Genomic DNA, 17,650 nt, shown 5'->3' on the forward strand with positions numbered 1-17,650 from the left:
TCAATATGAAGAAAATGAATATTTTTCATTGTACTTCTAGAATGGAGACAGATGTTTTTGGATAAGAATATGCAAATGTGCATGTGTGATAAGTACAGAGTAAAATTAAAATAAGGACCAGCATTTAACTTACAGAGTGATATAACAGCCTTTTCAAGTTAGCACATAGTTATTGTGCTAATAGAGCTTTTAGCAAAAGAAATTTACAATATTGATTGTACAGTTGGCTATAGACTAAATAGGAATGAAAATAAAGCGACAGTTACAGATTGTGTTTCCTCTCCCTGGATAAAGATTTATCCTCTGAGTTTAAAACATTTCCTTGATGGTCTTCTCTAAATTCATTTTTTAAAATCTCTGGTTAGTGACCTTAAATTATTTCCACTGGGATGAGAAACTTCTAAGAACGACAAGCCACTCTATTTTCATGTTCACTGATTCTAGAATATAGCATTTAAGTTCTACTATGTCTAAAAACCATACTGTTGGGGAGTGTTGTGAAAGAGACTTCATGATATTCTTCTTTTTATAAAAAAAGTTATGAGAAAGAGAGAGAGAGAGAGAGAGGAGAGAGAAAGAGAGAGAAAGAACTTGTGGCCTCCTGTCCCTGCAAATAAATTCCAGACACATGATGCCTACACCACCTTGTATATCTGGCTTTATATGGGTACTAGAGAATCAAACCCAGTTTATCAGGCTTTAAAAACAAGTGCCTTTAGCCATTGAGCCATCTCTTCAGCCTATAATATTCTTCTCAATGTTGTAAACTTTGATGATTTGGAATTACCTAGGACAGGTGTTTCTGTCTGTCAACACTAAGGTCAACCTTATCTATTTTATTTAATTTTTGCATTTTTTTAATGAGAGAGAGAGAGAGAGAGAGAGAGAGAGAGAGAGAGAGGAGAGAATTGGTGCACCAGGGCCCCCAGCCATTGCAATTGAACTATAGATGTGTGCACAATCTTGTGCATATACGTGACTTTGCACACTTGCGTCACCTTGTGTGTCTGGTTTATGTGGGACCTAGAGAGTCAAACATGGGTCCTTAGGCTTTTCAGGCAAGCTCTTTGACTGCTAAGTCATCTCTCCGGGCTTATTTTATTTTTAAAATATAAATGTACTACATTCCAAATACAAAGTATAAGCAAATGTTATAGGTAGAGATGGCATGACCACAGCAATGTCTTCCTCTCAGAACATTTTGCTTTGATTATATTCGTATGGCTTTTGCTAATATTTTATAAAAATGACTAGGACTTGGAATGAATGTTTTGCAAATCTCGAAGGCATTGAAACAGCACAATGAAATTAGGCATCACAGCCTGAGAAAATGAAGAACTTACCATCTGAAACTTTGTGTTCACAGTTGAGCAAGTCTTTGCAGATTCGTGCTGGGTTATCTCGCGTGCCGAGAGGATTCTTGATGCTGCGTACTAAAATGCTAAGGTAGCTCAGGGTTTTGAATATCTCTGCACTGTGGTCTGTGAGCATCACTTCAGTGTTCTGATAACTCTGCCAAATCATCAAACGCCATGTAAGCAATGAAACCCTCATGACCATTGCGGGTCAAGGCAGAGAGAGGTGTGTCCTCATTGTGTATCGTGAGCATGGTACATGCGGGGTAGGATGAAAAGAATGGATATATTTAAACATGAGTATGTATATGTGCTTTCTTAACCTAGATCCCAAATAAGACATAAAATTTACCCTTGAAACTTCAATTTTTCAAGATGATGATATATATATAATTATACATAATTATATATAATGTTTTCTTTATCTTTTCTCTATTTTTTCTTTTTATCCTTTTTTCTTTGCAACTATTTCTTCTTCTATTCTGATGTCATTTATTTTGTCCTCCCCCATCATCCATGACAACATGTTGATGGGCCAAATACTTTGCAGGTAACCATAGCCACCATGAAGGTATGAAGGCATACAAATGCATTTTAAAGAATTTTTTTTCAAGGTAGGATCTCGCTCTAGCCCAGGCTGACCTGGATTTTACTATGTAGTCTCAGGATGGAATTGAACTCACGGTGCTCCTCCTACCTCTGCTTCCCAAGTGCTGGGATTAAAGATGTGTGCCACTATGCCCAGCTAAGAATGTTTTTTTAAATTACACAGTAAATAAGAAAATAAATGATCAAGATAATCCCATTTTAAGAAATATGGGTAATTTCAGTTAGTTATCTTCTTTAATGGCACCAAAGTCCTTGCAAATAAATCCTTTAGCAACATTACATCCTTAGTTTTAAATACTTTCCTTACAAAATATGCATGCATATATTTCTGTTTTTATTATAGTTTGTTCTTGAAAAAGTTTTCTGATTTGTTTAATCTGTTTTAAATATGATCTTTGAGATAATTCCACATCTTGGCTTTCAAAAAATTCCTTGGTTTAATTTGACTTTTGAGACTGCCAATATAAATAAAGGTGGATCTATTACCTCCATCTGTAGGGCAGTATTGGATTCAATCAAGGCTTGAATAGCAGCGTTGATATCCATTTGTTTCTGGGGAAAATAAAACCATTTGATATCAGCAGTGAGATCAACATGGAGTCCTCTGAATAAAGGCTGTAATTTCTGAAAACACACTGTCCAGGCATATGAGCGTTATCTGAGTAGAGTTTGTAACTTTTATGGTTGAACAGATCTTGTAAATGCTGCCTGGGATCTGAAAGACAATATACTGCCTTTATCCACATCCCAAGGCTCTCCTAATTAAAACAGGACTTAAGCCTGAAGCCCGCGAATGAAAAACTATTTGTTGCAGCAACATGAAAACACACATACACCATTACTCAGAAGGCAGAAGGAGGAAATGTGATCGCCCTCACTTAATAAATTATAAGGTGAAGAATAAATAACTCTAGTAATTTTTAACAGTTATGTTCTTGGAAGGAAAGTAGAGTAAAATACTACTGTCCTGAGGTAGTCACCACATTAGTTGAATCTGATACTTCTGCGGTCTTCAAAACAATTTCTGAAGTTGGAAAATGTACCATTAGTCCCAAAAGAAATAAGACAGCACAAATTTAATCTGGGCCTGCATTTAATAAAAGATATTTTTAGAGGAAAACCTCAGTAAAACCATTTGTAACCGTCTTTTCATACTTTTTTTTTCACACACACAAAAAAATAAGCTTGGAAATGAAGAAGCATGAGCTGGGAGAAAATTCTGGGAAATGGCATCTGTGTAAGTGAACCAGGCAATCTAATTTAGCTGAGGCTGAATGTATTGTTAGGATATCTTTTCTTTATTTGCAGGTCTGTACAATAGAAAGTGGTTTCAACAGTTCTCTCACAGGTCATGGTTGGTAATCTGAAAAACTATTTAAGATGATGGAACGATCAATAAAATGCACTCTCCCCTGCCTCAGCATGTGGTTTTCATATTGGAAAAAAATTGATTCATTCTGCATGTATATTATTTCAAATACTGTGGTAAGTACTGAGGACAAAATGGTGAACAAAAGAGAAATTTATTTCAGCGAAGCTTAAGGTTAGAAAGGAAACAGACAGCAATAAAAAATACGCAATTAATAAAGTTTGGGAGGTTGCTCAGTGGTTAAAGTTGCTTGTTTGCAAAGCCTGTTAAGCCTGGGTTCGATTCCCCAGTAGCCACATAAGGGCAGATGCACTAAGTGGCACATGTACCTTGAGTTTGTTCACAGTGGCAAAAGGTTTTAATGTGACCTTTACCATCGTGTGTGTGTGTGTGTGTGTGTGTGTGTGTATGTGTGTGTGTATGTATATATGTATGTGTGTGTGTGTGTGTGTGTGTGTGTGTGTATATATATATATATATATATACACATATATATATATATTAGTTTTTCAAGCCCAGGCTGACCTGGAATTCACTATGTAGTCTCAGGGTGGCCTCAAACTCACGGTGATCTTCTTACCTCTCTGCCTCCCAAGACAAATATATATATTTTAAAACTGCACAATTATAAATTGTGACACGCACTTGGAATTATCTGAGAGACTTTAGGAAGTCAATTAAATCTGGAGGATTTAAGAGGTTGGTGAAAGGAAAATTTCCTTGAAATCATGACATTGGAGTTGAAATACAAAGAATAATTGTTAGGGAAAAAGGAAGGAAAATACCCCAGGCAGACGTCACAGACTTACACAAAGTCTATCAGACAAGAAAGAGGAAAGGTTAGAGAATGTTCCCAGCAAACCAAAATGATCCTCACCATCTTGCTTGTGTGCATGGGCAGATCTTGGATATCACCCAAGCAAAAAGACAGGCATGAATATGGGCAACTGAACTGAGTAATAAAAGAAATAGCCAACAGGGGAACTTCTACTTGCTCCCTGTTGGTGATTTAATTTTTGATTTTTAAAGTTTTAGAAAGTATTTTGATTTATTTATTTGAGAGAGAAAGGCAGTGAGGGAGAGAGAAAGAGAGAATGGATATATCAGGGCCTCTAGCCACTGCAAACAAACTCTAGACACATGTACCACCTTGTACATCTGGTTTAAGTGGGTACTGGGGAATTGACCTGGGTCCTCACTCTTCATAGGCAAGTGCCTTAACCATTAAGCCAATGTTCCAGCTAATAATTTTTAAACTTGTTAGTTGGCATGCAGAGATTTAAGTATCATCATTTCAGTATTTTCAAAAGTAATTTGTTGTATTTGATTCTCCTCTCCCCAACTCCCCATTATTATATTCCCTATTTCCCTTGCCCCACCTCTTCCTCATTTGTGTAACAGACATTTCAATAAAAAGTATATTTCTTTTTGGGGAGGGGGGAGGATGAGCATTATAAATAAAAGAAATTTCAGAATAGTAAGTTAGTCATGAATTTTCCTGGCAATCTCCATGTTTCTATAATTCCCAGTATATATCCCAAGCCTACTTTACCCTTGGCACATAGTAGCTATTCAGTATGTTGACTTTATTATTTTTTTCTCAATGGCAGACCTAGACAGACTGAATTAAAAGATTTGTCTGGGAGTCACTCAGCAACATCTAAGTGCCCATGTCTGAGTACTAAATCCTCAGTTAGAGTTGGGTGGGGTGGTAGACACCTCACCTGTAATCCTAGCTGGGATTATAAATTCAAAGTTAGCCTCAGCCACATTGCAAGATCCCATCTCAAACCAAACTAAACAAAAGCAAAACCTCCAGTGCAGTGAAGGGGTCTGAAGGCACACCCTCCATGATCTCCAAAGAGAACAGGAACATCACTTAATGTTTTAAGCATGCATATAAAATCACCCACGTCCAAGTGTCAAGTTGTCAGTAAGCACAGCCAAGGGGCCAACACAAGATAAGACAAAACAGGTTCTTCATGCAGTCTACTTAAAGAGCAAGAGCACATCACATAAAAAAAAAACACATTGTTTTCTAAAACACGCATATGAAATAGGAAACAGAATGACACCATTACAGCTCCACAAATAATGAGGGGGATTGAGTCAGGAGGCTTCATACACTTTGGAAAACATTATTCATAGCTCTCTCCCAAGTGCATTTCAGTAAAATGCTGATCTAGTCTTGGCATCTTAGTGTTCTGAGAAGTTATTTTTCAGAGTTTTGAAGTCAGAGTCAATGGATGGAAACATGGATGGGAAAGGAACCTGCTACAGGCAGTGTCTGGCTCTGGGGTAGAAGTCTTGCTGTCTGTAAGTATAAGAGCAGCGGTCAGGCTGGGGAGATGGCTTCGCGGTTAAGGTGCTTGCCTGTGAAGCTTACGGACTCAAGTTTGACTCCCCAGATCCCACATTAGCCAGACCCACAGTGATGCAAACATGCAAGGTCGCTCATGCACACAAGGTGGCACATGCATCTGTAGTTTGATTTCAGTGGCTGGAGGCCCTGGCATGCCAATTCTCTCTCTCTCTTACTCCTGCTCTCTCACATAAATAAAAAGGCCAGTCTGTTGGGCTTGCCTCAAAAATTAAAAAAAAAAAAGCGGCGGTCATGTCTATACCTATATAATAATGCGACTCTCACTTTTATTTATTTTTATTTTTCAAAAACAATTTTTATTTGTAATGACAGAAGGAGAGAGAGAGAGAGAGAGAGAGAGAGAGAGAGACAGACAGACAGACAGACAGACAGACAGGCAGAGGGAATGGGTGTCCCAGGGCCTCTAGCCACTGCAAATGAACTCCAGAAGCATGTGCCACTTTGTGCATCTGGTTTACATGGGCACTGGAAAATCAAACTTGGGTCCTTAGGCTTGAAAGGCAAGCATCTTAACCACTAAGCCATCCCTCCAGCCCTGCTCTCACTTTTAGATAGAGACACTGGGATGACTCAGAACTCACCAAAGTGCTGAGAAGAACTGACAGTGGTGTGTTCAGCATTAAGGGAGACAAATCTATCACACCCTCCAAGACTCAGGGACCACTGTCCATTGTGGAAGAGGTGATGGAAAGAATGTAAGAATCCAAAACATGGAACATAGAAAGGAGAGAAAGGGAGGAATGAAGGAAACAATAGTACTGACATTTATTGGGTACTTATTATATGTGATGCATATACATTTTCCTGATAACTCCTCAAAGTATATATAGCCATATATATTTTTTCCACAAATAAAAAAAACTTCTTATGCATCCTACTTCATTTTTTTCCACAAAACATTTTTATCTAATCTATCTATCATCTATCTATCTATCAACCAACCATTTATCATCTATTTGCATGCAGAGAGAGACAGAGAGAAGGGAGACAGACAGAGAAAGAGAGAATGGTTATATCAGGGCCTTCAGCCACTGCAAATGAATTCCAGATGCATGTGCCATTTTGTGCGTCTTGGTTTATGTAGGTAGAGGGGGAATCAAACCCTGGTCATTAGGCTTTGCAGGCAAGTGTCTTAATTGCTGAGCCATGTCTCCAGCTTCTTAATTTTAGTTCTGTAAGAACTCTTTGTTGACGTGAGATGGGATATGTTGCCTCAAAGTTTTGCACTTAACTATGAAAAATTTTTCAATACCTCTACAGCTTGCCAATAATTTGTGATTCTTTTTATTTCTTTGAGACAAACACACACACACACACACACACACGCACACACACACACACACACACACACAGAGAGAGAGAGAGAGACAGAGAGAGAGAATGGGCACACCACATTTGCCACGACAAACGAACTCCAGATAGATACATGCAGCACTTTATGCAGCTGCCTTTACGTGGGTACCGGGGAATTGAACGCAGGCTAACAGGCTTTGCAAGCAAACACCTTTAACCACCAAGCAATCTCCATAGGCCCATGAATTACGGTTCCTTAGGACAATGTTTTGGGAGGGGGAGAAGACAGTTAGGATTTATTGAAGTCGTTGTAAGGTGAGGAGACAACAGATGAAGGTATTTAGAACCCATGCATTGTCAAGGCCGTAGGGGCAAGGAACAACACACACGTGTGAAGTGAACAGAAGACTTGAAGACAGACATTCTCATTAGTGTTCATGCTGGAAAGTTTCAGTACCATCCCGTCAGATGACCAGCCAGTGGGAGTAATTTTAAAAAGTCATTGAGAGGGGCTGCTCAGTTCATAAAATGCTTGTGTTGCAAGCAGGAGGACCTGAGTTTGGATCCCTGGAACCTACATAAAAGCTGCACTCACAGGAGTGTGCCTGTACTCCCAGCACTTGAGAAGGAGAGACAGGAGGATGCCCGGGTCTTGCTGGCTACCTAGTTGAATCAGAAGTATGAGATTCTGTGAGAAATCTTGCTTCAGAACATAAAGGTGAAGAGCAAGTGAGAAAGACCCCTGATGTTGACCTCCGGCCTCCATACATATGTTCCTGTGCACCTAGACACACATATGTGCCTGCATACACCCATATGCGATGACACACACAGAGACCTAAACAGACACACACACACACACACACACACACACACACACACACACACACACAGGGGAAAAAAAACAAAGGGCATTATGTCTTCTTTTTCCAAGTGGACAATCTTTCCTTGTGCCCCCCCCCCTTTTTTTTCATAGTTATTACTGGCTCTGAAGAAAAAGCAAGAGAGGTGTAAAGTCCTTGATCTGATGACTGAACAGCCACCCAGAACTATGAAGATGGAAATGCTATGAGAACAACGTATGGAAATCATCATGGCTTTGAAGGCATACACCTGATGGTTGCTTGGAGCAAATAGTGGATTTCCAATTAGAAGAAAATGTGACCCAGTACTCACTGTATTTGGCCAGGACACTTTAATCATGAGGTAGGGGCATGGTAGGTTGTGGATAAAAGGAAGCCTCCCACAGGGAGGAGGAAGACAGAGAGGTTGTGGAGCATGAGTGTGGACACAGAAAGAGAAACTAAAGTCAGAACACCAGAGGCCCAGAGATCAAAGATATGTTGCCTTAAAGTAAGCCTCATATGGTTTATGCCATAGTTGTTAGATGAAAATCAACCTGCATGAGAAGTCTGAGGGCTGCTCTAGCCACTAGCAACTAACAAGGCCTCATGAAGTGGATGTGTCTGGCTGGCAAAAAGGATCATTTAAAAAAGGAGCCTCAGGTCCAAGAACTAGGAAGAAATGTGCACCAGGTACATTCCATACTCTATGTGAGAAGCTTTAATGTTTGCTTAATATTCAAAATGACCCCCAAAGTAAGAGTCACAACCTCCATATTCTTTTAATTTAATTTAACTTAATTATTTATTTTTGGCTTTTCGAGGTAGGGTTTCGCTCTAGTCTAGGCTGATCTGGAATTCACTATGTAGTGTCAGGGTGGCCTCGAACTTTCAGTGATCCTCCTGCCTTTGCCTCCTGTGTGCTGGGATTAAAGGTGTGCACCACCACGCCTGGTGTTATTTTATTTTATACATATTAAAACAGGTTATATTCTTTTGTCCCCTCCTGTTTCTATTACCTTGGGAGCTCCTCAGTGGGTTTATGATATTCACTGTGGGCATACCCTGAGCCATAGTCCCTTTTCTTTTTTGCATATAATTTTAATATTTTCATTCATTTATTTGCGAGAAAGCCAGAGACAGAGTGAGAATGGGCACTGGAGGGCCTTGTGCTGCTGTAGACCAATTCCAGGTGTATGCACCACTTTGTGGATCTGTATTTACATGAGGGCTGGGGAACTGAGCCTGAGCCAGCAGCTTTACAGGCGGTACCTTTAGCCGCTGAGTCACCTCCCTAGCCCCAATCTCCATCTTCCCAGAAAGAAGCAGAAGGCGTGGTTTCAAGTTTGCATAGTTGGCCAGCTCTATATTAGCTTAGAGAAAAGAACTGAGCTGCACAAGGAGGGTGGTTTTAACAGAACTAACAGAAAAAGCTTTAAAAAGTTACCATGGTATCCTAAGATAAAACTGAGTGAAACCAAGCCAAACAACAAAAATCAAACAAACAGACCCAACTTACTCTTGGACCTGGTGCTCCCGGGGGTCCCTGTAACACAACAAAATTTAAAAAAAAAATGGTTTAGTGAACATCTCAAACCAGGCCAGTATATATTCATCAGTGGTGAATAGACAGATAAATCAACTCACCGGAGGTCCTGGTTGACCCCTTGGCCCTTGAGGACCCTGAAAGAAATGAAGACAAACATAATATGTACATAGTTGGCTTTTGATTTGATATTGGCAAGAGAAATAAGATCCGACTTCTACCATAACCTTTAAAAATATTTATTTATTTATGAGAGATAGAGAGAGAGAGAGAGAGAGAGAGAGAATAGAGAAGGAGAGAGGGCACCAGGGCCTCCTGCCACTGCAAATGAACTGCAGGTTCATGCACCACTTTGTGCATCTGGCTTTGCATAGGTTTTAGGGAATTAAATCCAGGCTACCATGCTTTATAAGTAAGTGCCTTTAACTGCTGCTCCATCTCTCCAGGTCCCTACCATTGTCTTTCACTTGGTGTTTATCTCTATGTAAAGAAAGTAATTTGAGTATAGAAGCACAGGTACTAATTGGTATACATATTCATTAGATTTCATAGTGGGTTTCATTATGATGTTTTAATGTTATGTTAGGCAAATCATGTGATTAAAATGTTTCAGTATTCTGGAGCGCTTGCCCTTAACTATCACCCATATTTACAAGAAGCTTGGATATGTATCTTCTTCGACCATTGACAAGTAGAAACTGAATTTATTAATTCTAATAAACCACCCTAGAGAAAACATGTAAAAATATTAATACTATTTAAGCTGTCCTTTCTACTATCTGCCTAATCACTGAAGATAGAAATGTCCCTGTTCTTAGATACCTTTTTCCTTATATGTCTGTAAATTGTATACCAACTCCTATTGATTTTATCTTTTAATTTCTTCACAAAACATCTTCATTTTCAGTATAATTCATGTACTATGGACTCAATGTCTGTGTCCCCCACCCAACCTCTCAATGTAAGTTGAAGCCCTAATTTGTAGTATGATGTTTCTGGAAATGGGGTTTTAGAGAGGTAATTAGGCCATAAGCATATAGCCCTCAAAAATATGATTAGTGCCCTAATGAAGACACGGGGAGAAGCTGGTCTTCTATAAATTACCAAATAGGGATTCATCTGGCTCCTTGATCTTAGATTCTTACAGTTTCTATAACTGTGAGAAATAAGTGTTGTCATTTAAACTACTCTATGGTAATTTGTATAAGAACACCTGCTGACTAAGACATAATGTTTTCCGTATACTCTTAATTTGACCTGTAGACTATTGTATCCATTATGCTAGTGACATTCTGCTGATGAGCTGTAAATCTACTCATGTTGTTGCTTAGAAAAATTCAGTGGTTCTTATGTAAAGGTGAAGTATAAACTTTAAAAATATATTAATAATTAGGAAGAGAGAGAGAGAGAGAGAGAGAGAGAGAGAGAGAGAGAGAATGAATGTGCCAGGGCCTTTTGCCACTGCAAACGAACTCCAGATATATGTGCATGTGGCTTTACATAGGTATTGGAGAATTTCACTCAAACCAGCAAGCTTTGCAAGCACAACCTTTAAATGCTGAGCCATCTCTCCAGTATATTTAAGGGTATAAACTTTTTAATAGTTTGGATAGCTGTCATTTACTGAAATCTTACCACCTACCAAGTTTGGTACTATATTCTATGTCACATACCAGAAGAAAAGGAGTGACTACTATCCACTAATAAGTAGTAGAGATAAGATTACAATTTAAATCAGGTGAATATACAAATAGACATTCTTAGTCACTGAAACCCACTGTCTCTTCTTGATGGTGTGGTCTTCATTTCCATTTATCAACATACCCTACCCAGCTTCTATAGCTGACTACTTGCAGATCTCTACATTTTCCATCCTTCCCTCCCTCCATCTTGATTCTCACTTTTTAGCCCAATTAGCCTTAAATTCCCAATTCTCCTGTGTCAGCCTCCTGAGTACAGGGATTACAGGCCTATACCCAACATGTTTGGTTCTTTTATATATGTGTTCTCTTGCATGTGTTATTACCTTGACCAGGAATGTTTTTTTCCTACTCATTCTAGCTGTTGAAGGGCCACTTTTCTCTCACTATGCCCTTACAACTCTACCTTGCTTATTTCCCATGTCATTTCCCTTCTGCTCAAGTAAACACTTTGTTTCTGCATTCTATAGAACATAACGCTGTGGAAAGTCCCCACATGCCTTTAATGTCTATCATCCTTTTATTTTTGCTTATTTGAGGTAGGGTCTTATTTTTTTATTTTTTTGGGAAAAAAGCATACATAATTGGTATCCAATAATTCTTATCAAGTAATTGAGTGTACAGTGTTAAATTACCGTGAATTGAGAAAATGGAAAGATTAAAAAGTATATAATGAAATGCTAAAAGTTATGTTAACATTTGTCAAAACAAAATAAGAGCAGTCAGTGCTGCTGGCAGTGTGCAAGTGCAGGCCTTGCACAAGTACTCAAAACTAGCTTACTTGCTCGTGTTTTGCATGTTAACAATAGATGAACTGAATTAAATAAAACACTGACTGTTGAGTGAAACTCAGATCATTGTTAAAGGATGGCAAAGCAGAACTAATCTCCACCTGTTCTTTTTTAAATTTTTATTTATTACTTATTTATAAGGAGAGAGAGAGAGAGAGGTGAAATGGGCACACCAGAGCCTCCAGCAAGCAAACTCCAGGTGCATGTGCTAGTCTGTGCATCTGGCTTTACATGGATATTGGGAAATTGAACCAGGGCCATCAGACCTTGCAAGCAAGGGCCCATAACCACGGTGCCATCTCCTCAGGCCCCTGCCAGCTATTTTTAAGACAAAGTTAACACCGTGATTAGCTTCAGAATCACTGTCCTTTGACCAAAGCTATTACTCCTAGATGTCTTGTGATGACTAGCTACACAGGTACCACCTAGTACTCAAACATGGTGCCTTTTAGGTATTGCTCAGTTTGGTTTGCACCATCCATTTTAAGCAGGGGATGTACAAAACATTTGCCTCAGAAGATGCAGGATAAGTGAAAGCAATGTCCTACTAGTGATAGTGTTGTTTCAAATGACACAGAAGTTAGGCTGGATTTGATCAGTTCTGGAACCAACCCCACAAAAATAGTAAACAGCTGTGATCTTTAATCACTCAGCATATTTCTGACAGTTCTAACATCTCTTCAATGGTTCAGTACAAAATATCTAGCCTGTCTGACTCTGAGAGAGGAATGTACCATAGAAGAATGAAGAAACTGTTCCTATTTTTGATTTTGTGAAATTCATTTCAGCTTGTTCCTCAAGAACAGGTCAGCTCACCACAAATATGATTCAACAAAATGCTTTGAACCCAACAAGATAGGGCAGGGAAGCCTTAACGTAACAATGGCTTCAACAACATAGCATGTTACTAGTCCTTTCTTCTTCCTGTAGCTGGCATATCACGAAGAAGTTACTCACATTCTACAGTCCAGTGCTCTACCTCTTTGCCATATCCCCTCACATTCTGTATACTACATAAAGCTTTCATTTTCTGTGATTATTTTCTAAAGGGGAACCAAATTCATATAAATGGCTATGGTGGTTGGATGGTAATCATGAAAGAAATTTCTAATCACGAGTTTCTCTCTCTGTTCAATCTCAAAATTTACACACAATCTTATAAAAGTGATAGTGTATCTTTCCATGTAAATACCAGTGTTTGACCTTGAATCTGAGTATGTTAGTCTTTTTCTTTATGTCAATTCTTTCATGTCATTTTTATTCAAAAATTTTTTATTAAAGCTTCCATGATTATAAAAAATATCCCATGGTAATGCCCTCCCTCCCACCACTTTCCCCTTTGAAGCTGCATTCTCCATCATATCCCCTCCCCCTTTCAATCAGTCACTCTTTTATTTTGATGTCATGATCTTTTCCTCCTATTATGATGGTCTTCTTTAGGTAGTGTCAGGCACTGTGAGATCATGGACATCCAGGCCCTTTTGTGTCTGGGGGGGTCATGTCATTTTCTTTATGTAAAGCAATTGTCATGACTTTTTTTATGTTGGTCCAGTTTTAGAGATGCCCTTTTTTTTTAAAAAAAAAAAAAAAAAGGAAACTTTTTATTGGGCTGAAGAGATGGCTTAGTAGTTAAGGTGCTTGCCAGCAAGGCCTAAGGGCTCATGTTCAACTCTCCAGGTCCCATGTAAGCCAGATGCATTGATGTAGGCACGCAAGGTCACATATGTTCACAAGGGGACACATTTGTCTGGAGTTCAATTTCAGTGGCTGAGGCCCTGATCTGCCAATGATCTCTCTCTCACTTTTGCTCTCTGTCACAAAAAAAAGTCCAGTCTGTTGGGCTTGCCTCAAAAAAAAAAAAAAAAAAAAAAAGAACTTTTTTTTTTTTTTTTTTGAGGTAGGGCCTCACTGTAACTTAGGCTGACCTGGAATCCACTATGTAGTTTCAGGGTGGCTTCAAACTCAAGGCCATCCTCCTACCTCTGCCTCCCAAGTACTGGGATTCAGGTGAGACTAACCACTACGCCCAGCTGAAACTCAAAACTTCTATTGAAAACTTCCATAACATATAAACGATACAACATGATCATAATACCCTCCCAGTGCCTTTCCTTATCCCTGTCCTAGTCCTAAATTCCTCCTCTACTGAAGGTGACTGTTTCTCATTTATAAATTGAAGAGTTTTCAAGGTTGATCAGTCTCTATCTATTAAATGTCACTTGCAACTCTCCTTTTCAGTTGTGACAACTGAAAACATCTAAAATGTCTCTAGGGGAGCTGACCTAGTGGTTAAGACTCTTGCCTGCAAAGCCTAATGACCAGAGTTTGATTCCCCAGTTCCCAAATAAAGCTAGATGCACAAAGTGGCACATGTATCTGGAGCTTATTTGCAGTGGCTGGAGGCCCTGGTGTGCCCATTCTGTCTCTTCATCTTTCTTCTCTCTATCTCTCTCTCTCTGCTTGCAAATAAGTAAATACAATTGTTTAAAAAAGTTTAAGAAATGTCCTCAGACTCTTGGGGTGGAGAAGCAATGGGGTCTGATAAGAGTCATTGCTTTCGAGGGCTTAACTAGAAGTTTAGTACTATTAAATAAGATTTATTAGAGGATAATGTAGCTTGATGAAATCAATGAATTATAGGACATAGAACATGCTTGCAAGCCAGAAATCTGTTCCTCAGTCTGCCAGGTGTGTGGCTGAGCTACTCTTGTTATGGGTTCCTCAGCCAAGTTGCTCCTAACTTACATTTTTTTTATTTTTGAAAATCACTACAATTCTTCTACTTACATGGTATTGCATATATGTAAGTAGAAGAACAGATTAATGGGGGGTGAAAAAGCCTAAATAAGGTCAGGGGAAGAGATTGAGTAAAGCAAAGGTGGAAGGAGGGCTAATCAAAATCTAAGAGGATATAAATAAGTCACATGAAAACCTTTTTTTTTTTTTTTTTTTTTTTTTTTTGGACAATGGAACACTCAGAAGCCATAGATTGTTGCTAGAAAATTTTCAGTGCCAGGGATGGGATACCTTCCAGTGAATTGTTGGCCAGGGAGGTCCCTGATATCCCAAAAACATTATAGGCCATTGCAGAGGCCCTTGGTGGCCCACCAGGAATATATGATAAGACCCTATTGCTGAAGACTCCATGTACTTGGGCTGCAAGGTCACTGAGAAATCCTCTGGAGCTGAGCTGAAAATCTCCTCCATGTAGACCAGCTGACAAAGCCAGAAAAAGCCATGCTGCATGCATTTCAATGGGAGAAAGAAAAATCACCAGGGAAGATACTCAAAAGTAGGGACTGTAAGCCTTAAATTTGCCAGCTAGGCCAAATGAGCCAATGCATGCAATAGTGGCATGTGTGTTATGGGGGAAACCAACCGCCCTGTAATTTGACTGGAGGCCCACACCATGACAGGGAATATATCCCTGATACTGAAAACCTACAACAGGGTTACTCATGGGTCCTAAGGGTGTGATGTCTGTTGGTGTCTGGCTAAGTGTATATACTGTGCTCACCAAACTGCCCAGTAAGCACTTCTCTTAATGTCCATACCCATATATTAGTGCTACTCTCACTTGTGGTTAGAGAACCTTCTCTTTTCAGATGGCAATGACCTTGGGATGACTCAGAAGGCACCATGATACTGAGAAGTGATGGAGGAGTACTCAGCACTAAAATATATCTATCACAACTTCCAAGGTTCAGGGTCCATTGCAGAAAAGGTGGCAGAAAGAATGTAAGAGCCAAAGGAAGTGTAGAACTCCTTACAACATGCTCCTCCAGACACAAAATGACCTGGATATCCATGACCTCACAGTGCCTGACACTACCTACACAAGACCATCACAATAGGAGGAAAAGATCATGACATCAAAATTAAAGACAGACTAATTGAGAAGGGGAGGGGATATGATGGAGAGTGGAGTTTCAAAGGGGAAAGTGGGGGGAGGGAAGGAATTACCATGGGATATTGTTTACAATCATGGATGCTGTCAATAAAAAATTAAAATTAAAAAATCACTATGATTGATACAATACCAACTTTACTTGGGAACTGAGAGAAATGGGCTCTATCCTTACCTTTGTAACTAATTTACTATGTGTGCTTGAGTGAGTTGCTATAGATATCTCATCTGTGAAACAACAGGACTGGGGAAGGTAAGCTCCACCATTTGCTTTAGAATCATGGTTTCCAGGCTGGCCATGAAGCTCAGAGGCAGGTACTTGCCTGGCATGTACAAGTCTCTGGGTTTGAGTCCCAGCACACATACATGCACATGTGCATGCATGCGTGCACACACACGATTGTGTTTTCCAAGTGTGATATCAATTTTATTCTTCATATTTCATATCTAGAAAAATTCATAATACACATATGAATAGATTGAGAATCTTAAATTTTGTATAAGGGTAATTAATAACTTCAATAATTGTTCAGTGAACTTATGCTATAAATTTTGAAAAGAAATATAACCACATATGTTTTTGGGTTCTCAATTTACAAATATAGGACATTTTCTTATATCTTAGTTTTTTCTTCTCTAAAATTTTACTTGTTTGCATGTGTGTGTTGATGTGTCTGACAAGGTTTCTTGTCACTGTGAATGGAACACTAGACACTTGTGTCACTTTTTTATGTTGTTGTTTTTGAGGTAGGGTCTCACTCCAGCCCATGATGACCAGAAATTCACTACGTAGTCTCAGGCTGGCCTCAAACTCACAGCAATCTTCCTACCTCTGACTCCTGAGTGCTGGGATTAAAGGCGTGTGCCACCACACCCGGCTCATGGCATTTTTTGTATTCAGCTTTATGTGGGTTGCTGGGGAATTGACCCTGGGCTGTTAGCCTTTGCTCACATTGTTTTTAACCATTGAGCAACCTCCCTTGCTCCTTGTTTTCTTTTCTTTTCTTTTCTTTTCTTTTCTTTTCTTTTCTTTTCTTTTCTTTTCTTCTCTTCTCTTCTCTTTTCTTTTCTTTTCTTTTCTCATAATGCTAAAGCCATTCTCCTCACTTTTAAAATGGAGGCAAATAAGATTATTCTGCTAACTAAAGATTATAAAGCCACATTAACATAGAAGTAATATTTGAGAAAATGTCAATGGAATTCTTCATTCTACTGATTTACATTAAATAATCATAATATGCTATAAAAATGAAGCAGCTAATGTAAAATTCATGGTAAAATTACTTTCTTTACATTTTCTCCATTTCTGTGGCTTTAAGTTATATGTTTAAAGTGACATTTTTTATCAAAATATTTTTCAGATGATTGACACTGGACCATTATTTCTGGCATAGATTAACTTTTTAAAAATAACTATTTTCTATTATTTCTGGAAATGTTCTTTAAATTACTTCTCACATTACTCATGGAATCTCAGGGAAATCAGGAATTTTTAAGCTTTAAAGATTAATTTACCAATAAACATAACAGTTGGAGTAGGGGGAGAAGAGAAATATTCCACATGCTATATATAAGTAGGTTTTCTTAGGATACCATAAAATTATGGCCTTGTTTGGGGAAATACATATGATTCCATGGACTTAAAGAAAAAACCATAGGCAGTCAGTAAGGAGCAAGGTTAGAATAGAAAGGAAATCTCTCTTGTGTGAAACACAGAAACCGCTCTCCCAGAGGTGGAAAGGAATTATCTAAGATCAATATTAGAATTTGCAATATTACTTTGCAAAAGATACAAAGCTTCATAGCTAAGAAACTCAAATTTATGCAAAAGAGAAAGCTTCTGTGAGATTATATA

At 38.7% G+C, this 17,650-nt stretch overlaps 1 protein-coding gene across 2 annotated transcripts in view; it reads right to left on the bottom strand.

The window, feature by feature from the left end:
- Col24a1 (collagen type XXIV alpha 1 chain) overlaps positions 1–17,650 on the bottom strand; it is a 298,351-nt gene that overhangs the window by 12,256 nt on the left and 268,445 nt on the right. For both annotated transcript variants that reach the window (XM_045137919.1, XM_045137918.1), the window contains exons 54-57: positions 9,499–9,534; positions 9,371–9,397; positions 2,451–2,516; positions 1,344–1,512 (exon numbers count right to left, since the gene is read on the bottom strand). In XM_045137919.1, the coding sequence (XP_044993854.1) occupies positions 1,344–1,512; positions 2,451–2,516; positions 9,371–9,397; positions 9,499–9,534 (298 nt within the window). The remainder of the gene's footprint in view (positions 1–1,343; positions 1,513–2,450; positions 2,517–9,370; positions 9,398–9,498; positions 9,535–17,650) is intronic.

Source organism: Jaculus jaculus, chromosome 19 (genome assembly GCF_020740685.1).
Source record: "Jaculus jaculus isolate mJacJac1 chromosome 19, mJacJac1.mat.Y.cur, whole genome shotgun sequence".
Classification (NCBI taxonomy): domain Eukaryota; kingdom Metazoa; phylum Chordata; class Mammalia; order Rodentia; family Dipodidae; genus Jaculus; species Jaculus jaculus.